This window comes from Netta rufina (genome assembly GCF_964035555.1).
Source record: "Netta rufina genome assembly, chromosome: 15".
Lineage (NCBI taxonomy): Eukaryota > Metazoa > Chordata > Aves > Anseriformes > Anatidae > Netta > Netta rufina.
This window is the reverse complement of record NC_140138.1, coordinates 12,814,188-12,833,877: the sequence shown is the minus strand read 5'-3', so window position 1 is coordinate 12,833,877 and position 19,690 is coordinate 12,814,188. Positions and strand designations below refer to the sequence as shown.

Genomic DNA, 19,690 nt, shown 5'->3' with positions numbered 1-19,690 from the left:
GAGTCAAGTTGTTATTTTGTCTCCACACTTCTTAGCAACAAAGAGCGGTACGAATTTTGTTCTTAGAAGCTACGCTATTATTATTTTTATGATCCACTCCATTTGCATGCTGCCTTTCATTTGACAGACCACCGTGAGCAACTGAAAAACTCCTGCACAAACTAGAGTGAGCTTTATGACAATTACTGCTGTCTTTACTGATCCGTGGAAATAATTTCTTCAGCCGTTCCAGCAATTCAAAGTTTCTGCTGCTCACAGAGTGGATCTGTTGATGGATGATACCATCCACAGGCACTGTCATGGTCATGATCAATGTAGGGCTGTTATTTGACAAATGAAAATTATGTAAACAGTACTCAAACTCAATCTTGCAGCATGATGACTCGATCTGCTCTGTACCCCCTGGGTGCAGTGCCCAGTACAGGCAGCTGTTATCTTATGATAAATATTGTAGATAAAATTATTGTTAGCACCACCGAGACTGCATGATGTAATCCCGAGCCTTTTAGGTAGCTGGAGTTCTTTAGGTAGACTGGGGCTGTTCTGGATGCATTTCACACATTTCAAGAATGTCGTTTTCATTTCAGCAGCTGCTGAAGTTATTTCTGGATAATTTTTGCAAATAAACGTAGGATCCACTGATTTTCAAGGTACTGGCTATAAGAAAACTACTGCTGCTCAAGATCAAGCACCCAGGAAACCGTTTTCAGCAAAGTCCTTCTGTAGGTGTGACTTGCCTCACTTGTGCCAGGTTCTACAATCTCGGGAGCAGCCCCTTTCTTAAATTCTCCTGAGCATCAAAGAAGCCCATTTCTCATCCCAGTCTCATTGATCTCAAGTCCTCCTACCCCACTCTGCACAGCAGCCCAGAAAACACAAATGACACAGCATAACAAAGTCCTACAAGGCCTGGAGTACTTCTTTTTATAGCTTGCTAAATCTGGGGGAAAAAAAAAAATGTAAAGAGCTCTAGTCAAATTGCTACCTAGATGTTTCCAGGCCCAGCCAGAGCGTGTTGGCTTATTGCCATGTTTTTAAATCCTACCCTACACACTGAGCTTTTGCAGGAGAATACGCTAGTGTTCATATGTGGGAAGTTGCTATTTACACAGACATCAATGAACATTCCCATATTGTTTTCTTACTACGTTGAAAATGATGGGAAAAAAAAAAAAAAAAAAAAAGACAATAGGATGACCTGACAGTCTCAGGCATGCAACTACATACAGCAATTCAGATGTGCAGCTGACTGCAGTCTAAGGACTATACAGAAAGGAAATAATTAGTTGTTGAGCTTTTGTTTTGTTGTTGTTTTGTTAGAAGGTTGTGGTGGTGTGGCTGGTTCTTTTTTTTTCTTTTTTTTTTTTTTTTCAAGCTGAATTCATCACTAAGGAAAAAAAAAAAAAAGCTTAATCAATGAACAGGTAAATAGCTTAGAGGGCTTCTGCAATGCCTGATTGATTGGCTTAGCCTTCCTCTTAGTTATGCAACAAATGAATGAAATAGGAGATGTCACACACAATGAGAGCTGTGTAGAAAACTTAAGGACAAAGCACATCTCCTCGACTGGTCTCTTAGAACAGGAAATGATACTGAAACTCTGAAAGTTCTGTTAAGCTGTCACCTAAACCTGGACATGTCCGAACTCAGATTTTAACCTCAGGTTTCCCTGCAAACCTGATGTCCTGTTTCAGTCCACGTGCAGAAGCTGTTCTCTTTGGGTCATGTTTAGCAGGCACATACCTATGTCAGGTGTCAGCCTGACTGGGGTTTAGAAACCAGGAGATACAACAGCCAGCTTCAGCCCCGGCAGGCTTGACTCCTAGCTGTAGGTAGCCAGGTTCTAAGGTGTGCTTCTGCTTCATATCTAGGCGTGACATAGCCTCTCCCTACTGGCTGCAGAGATAGCCAGCCGAGATAAAAAGGCTTCTGGTACCAAAGCTGATCTTCAAGAACAGCACCAAATGTGCTCCTCCACTTTCCCTAGGCTCTCATTTCAGTGCTATTTTCTGGACATGGACACAGCCTCTGTCAGACTCCATTTAAATGCAGTGGGAACTGCTTGAAAAAGCCAGGAGGTGGATTTCTGTCATCCCTCTTACCCCTTTGACACAACCGCCCCAAAGAGGGAGCAGTGACAAGCAGGCACATAACCCTGCACCACCCACACCCTCCCGACCTTGCTGTGACGCTGATATGGTGAAGAGGAGCACTCTGATATTGCCTGGCCAGACAAGAGCCCTTAACAGCAGCTCTGCTTCACGCACCTGATTGATAACAAGGGTCAGAATAATTCCCAAGCAGCTCCTCCATCAGGGAGCAAACTAATTCCTTTCCTCTCTCCTTGGATGCGCAGACCAGAGCCCAGCTGCACCTGAGGTTCCAGCTCACAGTCTATATTCTGCATCATAAAAGATACAAGAGAGAAATCTAAACTAGAGAAGTAATAACCTGTAAACTAATAAACCAACCCAGCGTTTTGATAGCTAGGCACTCCCAAGAGCAGGGATTATTAATGGATGTCCTGAAACTCTATGTGTCTAGTTTTCAAGAGAAGTGGGAAACATTTCTAATGCTCTGTGGATCCTACGCATTTGCTCTATAAAATCACTTCAGATAAATGCAAAGATTATTATAAAAAGCAGACTGCTTCCAGTCTACACATAGGCACTTAAACATTTTAAAAGGAAGAGTAGTAAGAAGCTGCTCAAATAAATAATAATAAAGGTATAAAACTGCAGTATTATGAGTAGTTTTTCTTGTCAAAGTATTGGGCTGCACAGTCATTGAGTTTCACTGGTAATTGAGATAGTGACATGCATGACTTATGTTTCTTCAGCACTCAGTGCCTGGGAATGGAAGAGATCCTGGAATCCTGCACAATCTCTGGCCAAGGACGTGATGGCTTCTCAGCTGCTGTCTCCCTCAATTCTTTATTTCCCTCGGACCGTAAAATGGGGTATATTAATAACCTCGTATGTCAAAAGAGAGTTCATGAAGCTAAATGTAATAATGTTTGCAATGTGATTAGGGATCTTTGGATGAAAAGTGCTATAGATAACCAGACTGTAAGCACAGATACGTATCTTTCTCAGCCAGAACATGATGGGAAGCAGGTGGTGGTCAGGCGGGCAGACCCCATGGGAAGGGTCCCATTATCTACCAAGGTGTGCATTCTCAAATCCCCATGCCCTGCCTGCATCAGACAAAAAACAGTCAGACAAACACAATCTCCTTAAAAGTAATCCATATATTTTTAAAATGTATTTATTTTTTGTGATGAAAATTCAGGGCTCAGTTACCTCTTGCTGTCTGCTTCATGCATTTGCTACATCCTACCTCAGATCCATGCCAAAATGTGACTTCCAATTAAATGAAACTGTTAAAAATAACTCTTTGCTCCAAACCTAATGAAAAACAGTGAAGTATGAGGGACAGAGCTGTTTCCATCTAAGTTTGAACTACAGTGGACTGTCTTTGTCCTCCTGTCATGTAAAAAATAAAACAGAGTCTGGCAAGGATGGCAGGAAGAATCTGGTCCTTTGTGTTTCCTGAAGTAAAATTATTCTCCAGAGAAGGTAGAGCAGGAATAAACTTCTTCATGAGTCAGGAGGCTTTACTGACAAGAGCTGCTATTATCTCTGTCAAACAGGCAAAGCCTCAAGTGATTGTGGTAGGCAAGAAATAGGAATGCTGGTTTTTCGCAGTGCTGGAAAACAGACTATTTGCCAGACTGTGCAGAGTGCCAAAAAGGTATCAAGCCTCTCCTTTTCCGTTAACCACAATAACCTGCTCTAGCAGAAGTTTTTTTCCGTGGACCTCTACTGCTCTCTAATGGTGCTTTAAAGCATTCTCAGCACGAAGTTTATGCGCTCTTCCTAGAATTTAGTTAAAAGTTTTGCTGAAACTTTTAATACAAAACAAAAATATCATGAGCTCTTAAGAGTGATCTTCTGAAGAGGTAACCCAGCATTCAGGATGTTTTTCCTGCAACCATAGCTGGGATATTTTGTGTCTGGTATGAAGAATGGTAAAGAACAGCTAACAAGTAGAAATGAAGGCTTAGATTGAATTTTAGATGCACTGAGCGCAGCAAATGCAAAAGTCCAGAAAGTTGTGAATCTCAGAAAAAAACAGTTTCCAGAGCTTTGTATAAATTGGCCAAAGTTGTTACTCATAAGCACTAGCAATTCAAAGGAGGAAAGGAGAAAAATCCTAATTAGCACTAAAATAACTGTACGGACGTAACAGAAATTAAATGTTTGTATGAATGGCTCATGGTATATAAATATCTTTTTGCACGCTTCACATACATGCCGTTATCTCCCATTATAGCACAGGTGGGCAGCAGCTACTTGCTCGAGCCATATGCATACTGCTCAGGAACCAAGACCAAAGGGGGCAAGGCTTGAAGGGTATTTTATTGGTAAAAACAACCCCATTTCTCCCATCAGCATTGAACCCAGGTGTCCCACCAGTGCCAGGGGAGGACGGGACCCAAGTGAAGGCATCCTTGAGCTCATGGATGGCCCAAAACCAAAGGTGTCGTGACAGAATGTGTCCCCTTAGCTGACCCGCCCTGCAGTCCTCAGCCACTCAGCACCACACCACAACCCCCAGCTGCTGGGCACAGTCACATCCTGCGTGAAAACTTGAGAAAAACAAACAAACAAAAAATAAATAAATAAATATTAAAGGTTAAATTTAGCAGCCTCCATCCTGCCACCAGGTCAACCCCGTCCCGCCACACACCCAGGGCAGTCACGGACGGGCACATCCCACTCCCTCCTATATTTTCAGCCGCGATTTTCAGCGAAAAACGGGCAGAAAACACCCGAAAGGAGCTTTGGGGGGGGGGCTGCCCGTGAGGGGAGCGGGGGGGGGGGTGCGCTGCAGATGGCGCCTCCCTGGGCGGGCGGCCCGCTAATGGCGGCCCCGCGCTGAGGGGACGGCGGCGGCGGCGATGGCGGCGGCCCTGCGCCATCTCCCCGCGCCGCGGGCCGCTGGAGGGAGGGGAAAGGCGCCGCTTCTGTCGTGGCTGGGCGGGCCCGGGCGGAGAACGGCGGCGGCGGCGAGGCCTGAGGAGGGTAGGGGCGGGCGAGCGGGGGCTGTGATCAGCCTGAGCCCGGGGCAGGGTGAGGGGATGGCGGGCACGTCCCGCAGCGAGGGTGTTGTGGGGGCGCAGCGCTGCTCCCCTCATCTCTGAGGGATGCGATGTGGGGGGGGCCATCCTAAAAAAAAATACATAGTTTGGGGTTGTTATTGTTGGTGTTTTTGTTTCCTGCTTGCCTGCCCACACAGTGCTGAAGTCTGGGAGGTGTGGGGGGTTTGGGGGGCTCCCCTTGATGGCAGTAAGAGTGAGGAACTGCCATGAGGTTTTGCATCATGCTGCGCTTGGTGGGAACAGGTCCACTCATTGTTAAACTGCGAGCAGTGTGAAAACCTATAAACAGCAACTTTTCCATGTAGGGGCATTTGTATTTCACCTTCCTGTGAGGTGCGTGTGTGGACACTGGGTGTTGACAACTGTTCCTGTCCTGGCTCACCGCTTCGCCTACACCTCTGGGTGCTGTTACTCCCTGAAATCAACTTAACCTTGGTACACCAAGTGAATGAAAGGATTCGGGCTTTTTATAGCCTGTGGTCCGTGTTTTTAATCTAATGTCGTGTTATTGTTTTCTGCAGCAATGGCAGCAAATCCCATCGTGACGTCAAAGCAGCGAGAGGAAGTGGTACACGGGGTCCCCACGGAGGTGGTGTGCACGGCGTTCTCCAACTCCATTCTTGTGGTGGTAACACAGTACGGCAAGCTGGGGACGCTCATCTACGTGGACCCCAACACAATAGGCGACAACATTGGCAGGCCTTCGCTCACCACAAAAGTGCTACTGGGCAAGGATGAGGTAAGAACAGATGTACAGCACGCTGGCACCAAGGCAGAGGGGGAAATGTGGTAGGTGGGGCTGCACCAGTTGCCAGGGAGTTGATGAATCACCGTAGTTAAGCAGTGTTTGCATAGTGGTAAAATTAATGTAAAAATCTGTTCCGAAGGAAGAGGGGTTCATCAGAAAAATATGCGCATTTATCTGTTCTTCAGCGTAAGTTTAACTAACTGAGTGGTTTGGGGGCCTGGTATTTTGTATCTTACAGGATATGGGTTGCTTTGCAGTGTTTATGGCAGGTTTGATGCAGCTGGTGTTGATTTAAAGGTTGCAAGATCAAACATTTGGCCTTCGATAACCTTTTCTGGGTTTCAGTTCCAATAAATTTAACTTTTCAAGTCTCGTCTCCTCCCCCCAGCCCCCACCCATGCCAGCCCCATAATGGACTTTAGTTGCCCTCTCCCAAGTGTGCTTGCCAGCACCTGCCCTTGATAAAGTTTAATTTGTTTTGCTTCAACAAAATGAGTTTTTATCGACTATTTCACAAAGCTGGAGAGAAAGCAGAAGGAAACGCATTTTGCAAAGCGTCAACTAGTCAAGCATTAAAACAAAAAGTTACAGAGCTACCAGATTATGAGGCTTTCCATCAGGGCTGGAGCTGTCAAATATTACTTACTAGCCTAAAGTAGAAAAAACTAGCAGCACAGGTTCCCAATTCTGTCTGCAGCTTCTCATTATGGAGTTCTCATTCTTCAGTAATAGCTGCCTTTCCTAGATGGGAGAACCTTTGCTTTGGTAGGTGTGACATCTGCTAATTCTGAATGGCACCACCTTCAATCTGTTTTTATGTTTTATTTTGGAGATGGAAAGTGCCTTTTTATACTTGGTTACATAGTATTTTTAAATAATTTTACCAACTTAATCAATCTAAACTTTAAGGAAAGGCTTTTTAGTTTGCTGGTTTCCTGCTTGTTGCCATTAACATCCCCGTTTGGGATAGGACACGCTTCCAACACACAATGTTTGCTAAAATCAAACAAGCTCAGCCTTTTAATAAATACATAGCTATGGTGCCAATAAATCCTAGACAAGCTTGACATTCTTGTTAAAGAAACATCACTAAGAAAATTCTATCCCTTTTCTTCTCTGCTTTGGCCTCACCATTTATTTCTGTTTTTCATTATTCCATTAAAATCAGAAACACATCTTTTACACATGGCACGTAAAGAGTGTGTATATAACACCACTTTGAGATCTCTAAGAATTGCAAAAAACAAGACAGCTTTCTTCGCTGTCTTTCTACAACGGTGGAAGGAAAGACTCCCCACACCAGCTTTCCAAATTTTCCAAACGAGTGCAAAACTTAATTCAAGTGCAGCTCCTGTTAAGTTGTTTCAGGGTGGGTTGAACAGCTGTTGCTCTCAGGTCCAAACTCTTCCATTTTAAGATAGTTGAGAAAGTGCTTTCTAAAATGTCCTGTACCATGGCTTGGCTTTGCTGACCAGCCAAGCTGCGTGTCTGTTTCTAATCATGCTGGAACTGTTCAGCAAACTCATGTTCAATCTGAGTCCAGTATAGACAGGTTCTCTGTGTGCTCCACGAACGAGTCATTGCAAGACTCTTCCTCTCCTAACGCACGTAGAAGGGCTCTCCCAGCTGTAAGAGTACACATCTGTATACCTTTGCTTTTCAGCCCCTCGTCCATGTTTGTGCCAAAAACCTGGTGGCGTTCGTGTCTCAGGAAGCTGGGAACAAACCTGTTCTTCTCGCCATGGCTTTAAAAGACAAGACCATGGAAGGAATACAAGCTCTACGGGAAGTGATCCGAAGTTGCCAAGTGTGGTGAAGTTGTACCATCTGGATTCAAGGAAATGATCTTGAGTCCATGACTCATCACCACTTTTTTAAAAGGACAAAAAATGAAAATGATGGAATGTCTTTGTGCTGGTTTTGGACATACTGAGGAATTTGATGAATTTTTCTCTACTGTGTAGAATGTTTGTGGGTTTTATTACTGTGACAGGTTTGCAGTCCATATAGTCAGTGATGAGACAAGCACAATTGTCTCGACATACAAGAGAAATTTTATTTTTATCACTTTGGGTGGGTTGTATATTTGAGAAACATGGCTCTGCATTTGTGTCCTGAGGAGTAATAGATGCCAAGCTCTGTAGCTACAGTGTACCGCAAAGGGGAACACCCAGTGCAGAGTGAATAAAAGAAACATTGATGAATCTAATTTTATGTGTTTTCTTTCTTACTCTGTGAAAATCACTTCAATTGAAATACAAGCCTCGGTAACAAATCAGCAGCAGTTGCATAATAGGAAAGACTTTCTTGACTGTTTTTTTTAAGGAAATGAGTCCTATATGAGTGCTTTTGTCCGTACGTCAGTCCCTTCCTGATGTATTCTGAACCCATTCTTTACTTTCAGTCAAATTTTAAAGAGAGGTAGATAATTAAACTGCTCAAAGTTTGTGAAAGCTGACGTCAGGATGGCAGAAAGGAACCCAAATTAGTAGTGGAAAAAAGACAAAATATTGGCTGTTTACTTGTTATATGTCACCAGCATTTTAGAGAGGCAGCATGTGCGTAGCTCTGGACCACCCACAGCAAGCTGCCCCTGTTCTAAACCATCTGTCAGAGGAGATGTGAGGTCAGAAGGACTCGTGGGGGTTACACAGCCGTGTGTCTGCCAAGTCCATTGAAAGGAAGTGGTGTTACTTGAAGTCATGTGAGTAAACGCAACACTTAATAGCCCAGCTCTTGCTATTTGCCTGGAAAGCAGGTTTGTTTTTACCTTTTCTTTGAACAATTAACACCAAGTAGTAAATTTTTAAGTAAGCCATTACACACTTTTGTCACTTATGAACTTGACAGAGTAGACAGAGGCCAGGTCTTGTGTTTAAATTCTGGGCAGGAAAGACCTATGTTGTGTTAGGAACCATTGATACTAGCAGAATCAGCACAGCCATTCCCCGTGTAGATCCAGTTGCAGGATCATTTCTGTTGCTAAAAGATCCCCTAAAGGTAGAAAAGCAGAAAATGAACTTCAAAAGGACTCCCTCTGAAGAAAGGGTTATTTACAATATTTAAAGGATAATGAGAAATGAAAGGTTTTTTTAAAGTACATTCAAAAGCTGCAGGCTTGCAGCTGCCCTTGACAAGAAATTTCATCTAAAAATAGTTTTCCAAACTGTGTTTCCAAGAATCAAAGATTTGCATCTGTCAGAACTCCACATTTTCTCTCTTTTACACTTTTTTATGTTGTTGCTCTAGGAGGGCTGAGAGAGGCATGTGGAATTTGTTAATGCTGATCGTGGTTTGCTGGTAGAGATCCTTTTCCGTTACAAAATTCAGTGAATTTCCTGGTTCGTGGTACTCCCACGGTGTCTGTGGGTCCAGCAACTTGTGGAAAGTGTATGTTAATCAGCAAATTGAATGTAAATCATCACATCTCCTACTGTGGTGGTAACGTCACACCGCTGCTGTGCCCTGAAGACTTTGAGTGTTGCTACCTGAACGCCAACCACAGATTAACCACCAGAATTTCCTGGTTCTCTTTGCCACCAGGTCTGCACACAGTGGCAGGCAAAGAAAGGACGTGGCAATCTCTGCCATTTGATGCTCGGAGCCGCAACAGACTTATCTGGCTGCCTTCCTGCGGGTGATAAATCTGACCGTGAGCACTTGGTCCTTCGACTTTGCTCTCTGCTCTGCAGTAAAGCTGGGGGAAGGCCTGCCCCAAAAAACAGCCACGCGAGCCTGGCTGCTTGTACAACCAGATGTCTGCCTTTTAGTCATCGTTATCCTCCGGGAAAGATTTAACTCCCAACTGCAAGGAGAACCGTCTTCACTGCCCGTGCAGGCGGCACAGCGCTCACCCACAGCCACGGGGTGCTCACGGGGCAGCAGCGCCGGAGCCTTCCGTGTTTGCTTTCCGGGCGTGGGTGCCAAGTGGGGCGGACTGGAAAGGTACGTTTGGCAGCTTTTCCTCAGGAGGCAAAGCTCTACGTGCTGCTCCAGCCACCCTGGGGCCCAGGGAAGGGGCAGAGGGGCTGGGACTGAGCCCCCCGGGGCTGGCGAGGTGAGGGTGCCCGGCTGGGAAGGTGCCCGGAGGAGGAGTCTGGTGGTGGAGGAGGGCGCAGGGGATGCGGAGGCAGGTGCACGGCAGGAGGCAGCCGAGGCCGGCTCCCGGAGGAGCCCCGCAGGGTGAGTGGGGCCCTGGGATGGGGAAGGGGATCCCATTGGGCTGCTGGGGGGTCCCGGTGCTCCTCAAACAGAGCAGAGGCTGCCCCAGCCATCGGCTCCCAGCACCTGTGGGTGCAGGTGGCAGGGCACAGCCTGCAGCAGGAGCCCTGTGCGTGCATCACCCACTGCTCCGCCTTATTTTGGGTGCTGTTCTGCCTTATTTTGGGCACATGCTGGAGGTATTCCTCCTGGCGGGAGGTTGTGGGGGCTTCTGCTCCCTTCCTGGCTGTCCCTGCCCCACGGGGCAGCCGCCAGGGTGGGGTTTGTGCTCCGCAAGGTGTCCTGGCAGCAGGCAGCTGGGGAGGGTTCCAGCAGCCTGTCATGCAAGGAAAATCCCAGACAACACAATCCTACAGGTGGTCTGCCCCAAGAAAGGTGCCAGTGCCTGGTTTTTTTTTTGGCTCAGCGCTCCCTTAACATCCCCAAGTCACAGAGGGGCACAGGGCAGGTGTCTGAGCACAGCCTGGCTGGATGTGGCCCTAGCACCATCCCGTTGAGCTGAGTTTTGGAGCTAGAATTACCCTCGCACCTCCTGGCTGCCTTTGTTTTGGAAGCAAACGGGCCCTTGGCTGCATTGAATTGCCCGGCTACCTTGCACGGCCAGGATCTGATTACCTCTGGAGCTGGGAGCCCTGGCTCCGAGTGGCACGGAGGCTGTTGTTTTTAATGACTTGCTGCGACGTGTTAAGAGTTTTACAATGCGGGAGAGCCTGCCAGGGCCGGCTGCTGGTGCCGTGGTGCTCGCTGAGCAGCCGGGCTGTGAAAGCTAATAGGAGGCAGCACGGCTTGGGCCGAGCATCCGCGGCACGGCGCCGGGCTGAGAACAGAATAAATGGGTCTAGCAATTAGGAATTGAGCCGGATCGTGCCCTCCCCCAGCACAAAGCTTGGGCAGAGGGACAGCACCTGACACAGGGCATCCCCAAAAAGCACGGGGGGCTGCGGGGAAGGGGGCCCAGCTCGTCTCTCTCCCTCCTCCCCACGCCTCCAGCTCTCCCTGGCCTCCAGTTAATGTTTACAAGGCAGGTCCGCTCTGTCCAAAGAACAGATCCCTCCCTGGGATCCTGCTTCCTGCTGGCCGGGGCAGGGTCACGACGGCTGCATGGGGCAAAAAACCCCGGTTCCTGCCACCTCCGTGAGCCCTCGGCCAGCCGCAGGTACGCCGGGACGAGCCCTTGGGACCTCGCCAGCCCGCGGCCACCCAGCCCGCCCCGGGCATCTCCGCTTACAGGCAGCGGGAGGTATTTTTAGGGCCGTTGATCTGACACCAGCTGGGTTTCCTCTCCTACCAGCTTGGGGTTCGGAGAGAGGGCGAGCCAGGCGAGCTCCGGCTTTGGGTTGGTTCCTGTGTTTTAAGTGGATCGAGGTCGTTCCCCAGCAGGCTTATCGCCGGCAGATATTTTCCTGCCGCTCGCCAGTCCGTGCTTACAGGTTTTCCTCCGGGTGATAGTTACCGAGCAGCTGAAATCTTTGTTTATGACCAGCGTGCCGAGGAGCGTCTGCATTGGTAGAGCTCCTCTCGCTGCTGGTTTTCAAACCGCTATTGTTGTACTTGGGGAAAAAGCAGCTTTCCATAGATTAGCACAAAGAGAGGCCAAACACGGCAGTTTGTGCATCTGTTGGCCTTGAGATATGAAGCTGCCCTATAAATAAAAGCGTATTATTAGGCTGGTCCTTGCTGTATGGAGCTGCAGGGTGCACAGTGCCCTGTGTGTCCCAGCCACTCTCTGTGCTGGGAGTGCTTGGGGTGAGTGGTTTTGGGGAGGGCAGAGCTGCCCATGAGGACGCTGTGGAGGTGCAGGAGTGCTCCAGCATCCCCAAATCCCAGCAGGACCCCCTAAATCCCGAAAGGGCTGAGGCTTGCTCCCTGGCTGAACTTCAAGTGATGGCGATGCCAAATGCCCAGCTCCTTGGTAAACCCTGGGGTTTGCCCCTAGCGTGTCACCCATGGGGAAAGGAGCCACATTTTTTTTGGGGGGGGGGAGATGACACTGCAAGGGTCTTGGTGTTCTCTGGAGTCCCAAGGAGATGAAGATGTGCACGCACTGTCTGCAGGGATGTCAGGGGCCTGATGGTTTGTTGGTAAGGGGCTGGATGGGGGTGATTTTAAGCCTTAAGTCTCTGGTGCCTGGTGAAAAAGGGTCCTGAGCCACAAGTGTGCTCCCAGGGCCACAAACATGGACAGGTCTTTCCCTGGGAAAACCAGAAGGAGCAAGGCAGGCGGGGAAAAGCAAGCATTTCAGGGGACACAGGGAGCACAGACACCCCCTCGGAGACACGAGGGTCTGCTCTTGGAGGACATTTGCATTGTCCTGCAGCAGCCCTGGCCACGGTGAATCGGCTGGCTTGGGTGAGGGACCTGCTGGAAAAGGCCTGGGGAGGAGAAAAACTCACAGGTGGTTTGTCCATGTTGCGTGGGCCGGGAAACCTGCAGGGACCTTCCCCCTCCCCAGCTTACCTCCATCCTGCGCCACTCCCTGTGCCTCTCCCTCCTGCAGATGAGTAATGCCACCCGGGCCGTGCCCTCTCCCACGCCACCTGGCTCCCCGGGGCCCAGCACGGTGACCAGGCTGCCCTCAGCCACCCCTTCCCCAGCCTTTGCCATGCCGATGACCGCCCACAATGACTCCCAGGACGGCCAGCAGCTCTTCCTCACCACCACGGCAGCACAGGCCATCTCCGGCATCTTCGTCTGGTCGGCGCTCATCATCACCTTCCACCAGGTACGGGCGGGATGGAGCTGCAGCTCTGGGACAAAGCTATCGATCAGCACCAAGCTCGCTGCAAACCATCGCCCCGGGTGGGTATTTCCTCCTGGGGCTGCAGGGGATATCTCTGCCTCGCGAGCGTGGACTTTGCCCGCGTGCTGCCAGAGCTGGGAGAGGCGCAGGGCATCAGCAGTGCCTGCAGGCAGCTCCCAGCCAGGAGCTCCAGCACGTGTCTCCTCCAGCACCCCAGAACTGTGCCTTTGGGGCACGCGGCCTTGCAGCACCCTGCCAGCAGGCACGTTTTGGGATGCTGCTGGTGATTTTAGATCCGTGCTGCTGGGGCTGCCCTGGGGTGAGCCACTGCCTCCAGGAGCCAGCCCCAGCTCAGTCATCAGTCCTAGCCAGAGCTGTGTGCAACGGGCACGCTCTCCTCTGCAGATCTACACGCACCTGAGGAACTACACCGTCCCCAAGGAGCAGCGCTACATCATCCGCATCCTCTTCATCGTGCCCATCTATGCCTTCGACTCCTGGCTCAGCCTCCTCCTCCTCGGCAGCCACCAGTACTACGTCTACTTCGACTCCGTGCGCGACTGCTACGAAGGTGAGCGCGGGGTGCTGACAGCAAAGCAGGACTCTCCTCCCCCTGACATGTCTCTGGAGCAGCCTGGATTGCACACGGTGCCAGATCTCCACCATTTTCACTTCCAACTCTCCCTTCCTCCACGTGGAGGTTTCCCCTCCCTTCCCCAGCAGGTGAGAGAGGTGGCCCATGGGCAGATGCCTGCTGGCTCAGAGGGAGCCCAGCGTCTGGTCATGTTCCCAGGAAGGGTTTTCTGGCTGCCTTTGAGGTAGCAATGCAGTTTTTCTAAAGCAGGTACACTTACCTAAGAAACTGGGGAGTTGGGATGTTTGAGGTACAGGGGGAACTGTTGAGAGCTGAGGTTGCTCTTGCACCGGGTTGCTTCCCCCCGGGGCATGTGTAATACTTCAGGTCTGGAGCAAGAGAGCACGAAACAAAAATTGGTGGGGCTGGCCAAGAAAACTGCAAGGCTGCTGGGCTTGTCTGGGTGTGCACGAGGGCTGGCTCCTTGGGCACTGCTGGGACACACAAGTGCCACCACGTGCCCTGAGTGCAGGGGCTGTGTGTACACAGCAGAGCTGCTGTGTCTGCAGCAGAACACACTTGCCTTGTACACGTGGCACGGCGCGTCTGGCTCAGCTGGATCTGACCTGCTGGTGGCCTCCCACCCACCTGGACCCGAGTCCCAAACCCTGGTGCTGTGCCAGGGCGGGTGAGAAGACATCTGAGCAGGAAGGGATGGGAAATGTAAGACCCCCCCCGCACCTCCACCAGCCCTGCTGATCGTGCCTGCCCTTGCCTTGCCAGCTTTCGTGATTTACAGCTTCCTAAGCCTGTGCTTTGAGTACCTCGGTGGGGAGAGCACCATCATGACGGAGATCCGAGGGAAGCCCATTGCGTAAGTGGTGGCACGCCACCAGCTCCTCAGCCTTTCCTCACCCACCTTCCCCATCCGGCTGCCCCAAGGGCATCTCCTTGGCTTCTACTTCCAGGTCCAGCTGCTTCTATGGGACCTGCTGCCTTCAGGGCATGTCCTACTCCATCGGGTTCCTGCGCTTCTGCAAGCAGGTGGGTACCCGGCGGGGAGCATCGCCTCCGCTCCCCTCTGCACTGAGGGATGAGGGCTCTCCAGGCTGTCTCTCAGTGGGTTCCTTACCCAAGGAGAAATCTTACCCGAGATGCTCTTTTTTTTTTTTTCCTCTGAGGGAGCAGCTCTGCCGGCACCTGGCCAGCAGCAGAGCGCAGCGCTCGCTGTCCTTGCCTCTGACTCACTGCTGAGTCAGGGTCTCCTCCCACTGCAGAGCTGAGATTTTTATCTCTGTCCAGTCCCAGGTTAGCTGGACGGCTCCCTCACCGCCCAGGGCTGCGCTGCAGGGACAAATCCTGGCACTGGTCTGTCTGTGAGCCAGCCAGTCCTCTGCCTCAGCGTGGCTCTGCTGCTTTTTGTGAGCGCTCGGGGGCACAGCCCTGCTCCCTCCTGTCTGCTGGTCCAGATCTCAGCCCGCAGCACTGGTCACTCCAGAGATGGAGAATCGCTCACCCCTGTGTCCCGGGAGCAGGGAGCTTGGCTGTGGTGGGGCTGGGGGGACAGGATGGCCCTGAGTGCACGGTGTCTCTCCCCTGTGTAGGCCACGCTGCAGTTCTGCATCGTGAAACCCCTCATGGCCATCGTCACCATCATCCTGCAGGCGTTCGGGAAGTACCACGACGGGGACTTCAAGTGAGGATGCTGCGTGGGGCTGGGGAGGAGGCACTGGCCTCCTGGGGGGAAGGGGACAGGTTGGGTCCCTGCTCCATCGCAGGGGACAGGGTGACCTGCCAGCCTCCCCAGGCAGCAAGGCCACGAGGAGCCCAAAGCGCCCAGGAATGGAGACTCACTGTGCCCAGATGAGGTGGGGATGAAACGCTCAGGGGCCATCATACAAACGGTCACACGAGAGGAAAAGTGACAGCAGCCCCTGCTCCCCCACTTCCCATTCTCCTTCCCCAGCTGGGCTGCCCCCCAAGACAAAGCCATGCACGCCTCCCACCCCCTGCTCCCCTTCTTCCCCCCGTGCCTCTGGTTGTGCTCGCTCCAGCAGCCTGCTCTCTCCCCGCAGTGTCCGAAGCGGCTACCTCTACATCACCATCATCTACAACTTCTCCGTCAGCCTGGCGCTTTACGCCCTCTTCCTCTTCTACTTCGCCACCATGGACCTGCTGCGCCCGTTTGAGCCGGTCCTCAAGTTCATCACCATCAAGGCCGTCATCTTCCTCTCCTTCTGGCAAGGTGGGTCCCCCGTCCTCCTCCTCTCGCAGCACCACGCAGCCCAGGGATGCGGGACCAGAGCTGACCCCTCTCCCTTCCCCTGCACAGGGACGCTGCTGGCAATCCTGGAGAAGTGCGGGGTGATCCCCGAAGTTCAGATCATAGACGGGAAGGAGGTGGGAGCTGGGACGGTGGCTGCTGGCTACCAGAACTTCATCATCTGCATCGAGATGCTCTTTGCTTCCATTGCCCTGCGCTACGCGTTTACCTGCCAGGTGTACAGGGAGAAGAAAGAAAACACAACAGGTAGCTCTTCCTCTCCTCTTCCTCCTTTCATCTAAGGAAAAGTGTCACTGCAACCTCGGAGCACTCGGGCTGTTGCTCATCTGATGTCCCATCACCCTCCCGCTCTCCTTTTTTTCAGCAAACCTCGCCCCGATGCAGAGCATCTCGAGCGGGCTGAAGGAGACCATGAGCCCCCAGGACATCGTGCAGGACGCCATCCACAACTTCTCGCCCACGTACCAGCAGTACACCCAGCAGTCCATGCAGGAGGCAGAGCACAAAGCGCCGAGCGAGAACGGGCACGTGGCGTCCAAGGCGGAGGGAGTGAGCGGCAGAAAGAGCAAAAACATCGAGAAGAGAGTGCTGATCCTGTCAGACGAGGAGCTGTAGAAGTCAGAGGGGACAGTGACACTGGAGAGGCTTAAACCCATGGAAGGGGGGACTGTCTGGAGGCTGAGACAACCTGGTCTAATCGGAGTGCTGAGTGGGGGAGAGGGAAGCCGAGAACTCTACTCAAAGGGCAGTCCCTTGAAGGGAAGATGCAATAACCCAGGGAAAGGTTAAATCAAACAGTGCCAGCTCCTGCTGTCCTGTCTCTGCTGGTGTTAGGGACCGGGCTCTTTGCTCTGTGGCCAGTCACGTGCTGAGCTCAGCTCTTTGCTGCCAGGGTTTGGGTGCCAGCCCCATGCCCGTACCCTGGCTGGGGTCCCCAGCAAGCCAGGCCACCCACCTGTGCCAGCGGATGGACTGGCTGCCCTCACCCTCCTCCTGCCTGCAAGCAGCGCCCAGGCCTGAGAGAAATGCTTTTCTCAGCACGGTTCTGCTCTAGTTTTGCCTGATTTGGGTAAAAAATGATCTCAAGGGCCCTGTGGAGAAAAGCAGAGCAGGAAGGTGACTTCACTTCACCTCAAAACCCGGTAATGTTTGAAAGACATCATGCCTTATTTTTACACATTTTCCTCTCTTCCCCCCAAAAAGCCTATGGAGTCATGCAGGAGACCTTTACAGAGGAGGAAAAGTAACTCATCCTCCTCTCCCTCCAGATGGGGATGCAGCTGCCTGAGCAAGTCCCCCGGGAGCAGCAGCGGGACCTCACTCGGACTTCACCACGAGGTCTCACAGCTGCATTTCTGAGAGCTGCTGGTGACAGAGGCACTTGTTTATGTCTAAACCGACTTATCTCTGAGCGGATCAGAAGTTAAAAGGGATTCCAGCTTCCTTATCAGAGGCATTATTAGGGAACCAGACTGTGACTGGTGGTGGTAGGAATGCACTGACCGGGAACTGTCTGTTCCTCCTAACCCCTCTATTCCACATCCCTACCCCTGCTTGCAGGAAACAAGTGCTGCGGCCAGGCTGGGCCAGATATGGGATGCTGGGGGACCCGGGGAGCTCAGCGGTGCAAGGGCTGCGTGAGCCATTTCCCAGATCTGACAAACTCATTTCACCCCTGCCAAGCTGCAGAAAGGCATGTGGGGCTGAGCCCAGCCAGGGTGGTATTGGCAGAGATGCACTCAGGGCAGGAGTGCTCCCAGGGAGGATTTTCTCTGTATCCGTGATGGAGAGCGTGCCTCCTTCTGTTAAACTTCCTCTCTGATTTTATTTTTTCCAATTTCTATTCCCTTGCTGTTCATCAGATGGTCCCTGGGAACTTATTTGGGCTGTTGGTTGGGGTGGGAGCTGGGTAGTGGAAGGACAGGGGCAAGTCCGGAGCCTTCGATTTGCATGGCAAACCAACCTCTGGGTAAGGCTTATAGCCATTTTAGAGCTCCTAGTGTTTTGTTGTGGTTTTTTGTTTTTTGTTTTTTTTTTTCCACCTGCTCCTGAGCTGCAAAATGTAAATTGCAAGATGAAATTATTTTATTTATGATTTTTTTTTTTTCTAATAAACAGCAATTTCTACCATGGATTGAACAAGTGTTTTTCACTTAGGTCAGCGAGCAGAGCCCACACTCTGCCCGTTCCTGCTCTAATGCTGATGCTCTTCAGCTCCGCGTCCTCCCTGCCCCTCAGTGCTGGCCCAGCAGAAATACCTGCACACGCAGCATCCTCCACACTCTGGCATTCCCGCAGGGTTTGTGCTCATCTTTTTCACTCCACAAGCGGTGCGTGCCCCCCTGCTTGTGCTGCACCTCTTCCAAGCCTCTCCTAAGCTGCAGATGCAGCAGTTCAGAGCCGCCGGGTCCTCATCCGCTGAGCCAAGCCCAGACTTCGGCAGCAACAGCACAAAATCTATTTCTTATTATCAGAGAATATCTTATCGTGCTGGAAGCCTGGAGTCAACACGAGCAGGCTATGGCTGAGCCAGTCTTGCAAGTCCTCTGCTCCAGAGCTCCGCTGCTTGTACCTGCCCAGCCGGTGAGACCGCTGCCGCGTTTGGTGTCACCAGGTCTGTAAACAAGGGCCACGTGCTTGGCACGTCCAGGCACTGGGGCAGGACCCCGCTGCCCACAAAGAGCAGCATCGACAAGGCTGCCTGGCTTTGTCGCGTAGCCGTCAGCGAAGCAGGACCGTCTCTCAGCGAGCATCTTGGTCCGCGCTGCCCCTCTGGGATGGAGCCTGCCGCAGCTGCAGGAACAGAGGCTGCTTCGCCTCCCGGGGCGAGGACAGACTGCAGAGGTGACGATGGGGCATCTGCCAGCGGGCTCACAGCCGCTGAGATACAGACTCGCACAAGAACACAGCGAGGAGCGTAGTTGTACTTCATTGCACAAATGATCGACTCCAGCGCATAATGGGCTGCATTCATTGCTTTTGCCAGCAGGTGCAATTCCCACTGCAGACGGTAACAATCGCCTATTTATGTCAAGCCCTGATTACTGTATTATATGTAAAACAGGTCTTTCTTGCAAGCAAAACACGGAGAGAGAGAAAAAAAATAATAATAAAAAACCAGCTGTGACTCATCCGAGTCAGCAGCGCGATGCCAGCCCGAAGGAGCCGTGCTGGGCTGGACCCCAGCTGGCGGCCGCGCTGTGCAGCAGCAGGCAACACAGCCTCCTCCAGCAGGCTCAGCCTCCTGCTCCTCCTGAGCCTCTGAGAGGGGAGAGAGGCTCACGGCTCCTCCTGGGCTCTGCCCCTGCCCTCAAACCCCTGCAACGTCAGAACACATCCACGGAGAGCTGATATACTTGAGGTGCCTTAGGTGGCATGAGTCGTCTAGCAGCCGTGGTGCTGTGTTCGTAAGACAGGATGCCTCCTCGTCTCCTCTTCCTCTACAACAGGAGCACCCACAAGAGCAGGGGCTGACCATGCTGGCCTCAGAACATACACTGCAAGGCAGAAGCATTTCTTTTTTGGGGTGGTGGCACCCACCTGTGAGGCCCCAGCCCTCCACAGGCAGCAGGTTGCCAGAACTGCCAGCGGGACTCGTGTGGTGCCAGCCCCGCGTACCGAGACTTTCCCCAGCTCTAGGCCTTCCTTCCCCCTACCCTAAGCACAGTGAGGGCCGAGTCTCCTTTCACCCCAAACTTCCACCTGGCTGAGTCCCAACACTCTTTTCCACCTCAGCTCCTGCTCCTCCATCCCTGGCAGACACAACGTCCCACTTCCCTCGCTGCCATCCCTGCCAACAGGAGCTGAAGCAGACGATGGAGGCCTACTCCAACCCCTCACCAGTGACCGCGACCACCAAAGCTAACGCGGCTCCCAGGAGCTCTCTGTCAGAGGCACCACTGCTTTAAATCCCAGAGGAACAAACAGGGAAAAACAAAGTACTGATTTAAGGGGTTAAA

General features: G+C 51.6%; 2 protein-coding genes across 3 annotated transcripts; both read left to right on the top strand.

Moving 5' to 3' along the window:
* The first annotated feature begins 5,048 nt into the window (after window positions 1-5,048).
* Window positions 5,049-8,089, top strand: PSMG3 (proteasome assembly chaperone 3). Of its 2 annotated transcripts, XM_084296294.1 has the most exons (4): window positions 5,055-5,087; window positions 5,470-5,599; window positions 5,686-5,903; window positions 7,576-8,089. In XM_084296294.1, exons 3-4 carry the CDS (start codon window positions 5,688-5,690, stop codon window positions 7,726-7,728), a joined length of 369 nt encoding a protein of 122 aa, XP_084152420.1. In that variant the 5' UTR covers window positions 5,055-5,087; window positions 5,470-5,599; window positions 5,686-5,687; the 3' UTR covers window positions 7,729-8,089. The 2 variants fall into 2 exon arrangements, with proteins under 2 accessions (XP_084152419.1, XP_084152420.1); XM_084296293.1 differs by lacking the exon at window positions 5,470-5,599 and having other exon boundaries at window positions 5,049-5,087.
* Window positions 8,090-10,063: 1,974 nt separating this feature from the next.
* On the top strand, window positions 10,064-16,346 carry TMEM184A (transmembrane protein 184A; the record flags this gene model as incomplete). The annotated part of the gene is made up of 9 exons (XM_084295763.1): window positions 10,064-10,094; window positions 12,631-12,855; window positions 13,279-13,444; window positions 14,231-14,321; window positions 14,416-14,491; window positions 15,052-15,143; window positions 15,523-15,692; window positions 15,780-15,977; window positions 16,096-16,346. Exons 2-9 carry the CDS (start codon window positions 12,631-12,633, stop codon window positions 16,344-16,346), a joined length of 1,269 nt encoding a protein of 422 aa, XP_084151889.1. The 5' UTR covers window positions 10,064-10,094.
* Window positions 16,347-19,690: the final 3,344 nt, after the last annotated feature.

Bases quoted from the DNA above. Each gene is read 5' to 3' on its own strand.
- PSMG3 (XM_084296293.1), top strand. From the start codon at position 5,688: ATGGCAGCAAATCCCATCGTGACGTCAAAGCAGCGAGAGGAAGTGGTA. The intron at 5,904-7,575 runs GTAAGAACAGAT...TTTGCTTTTCAG, and splicing joins TGCTACTGGGCAAGGATGAG to CCCCTCGTCCATGTTTGTGC.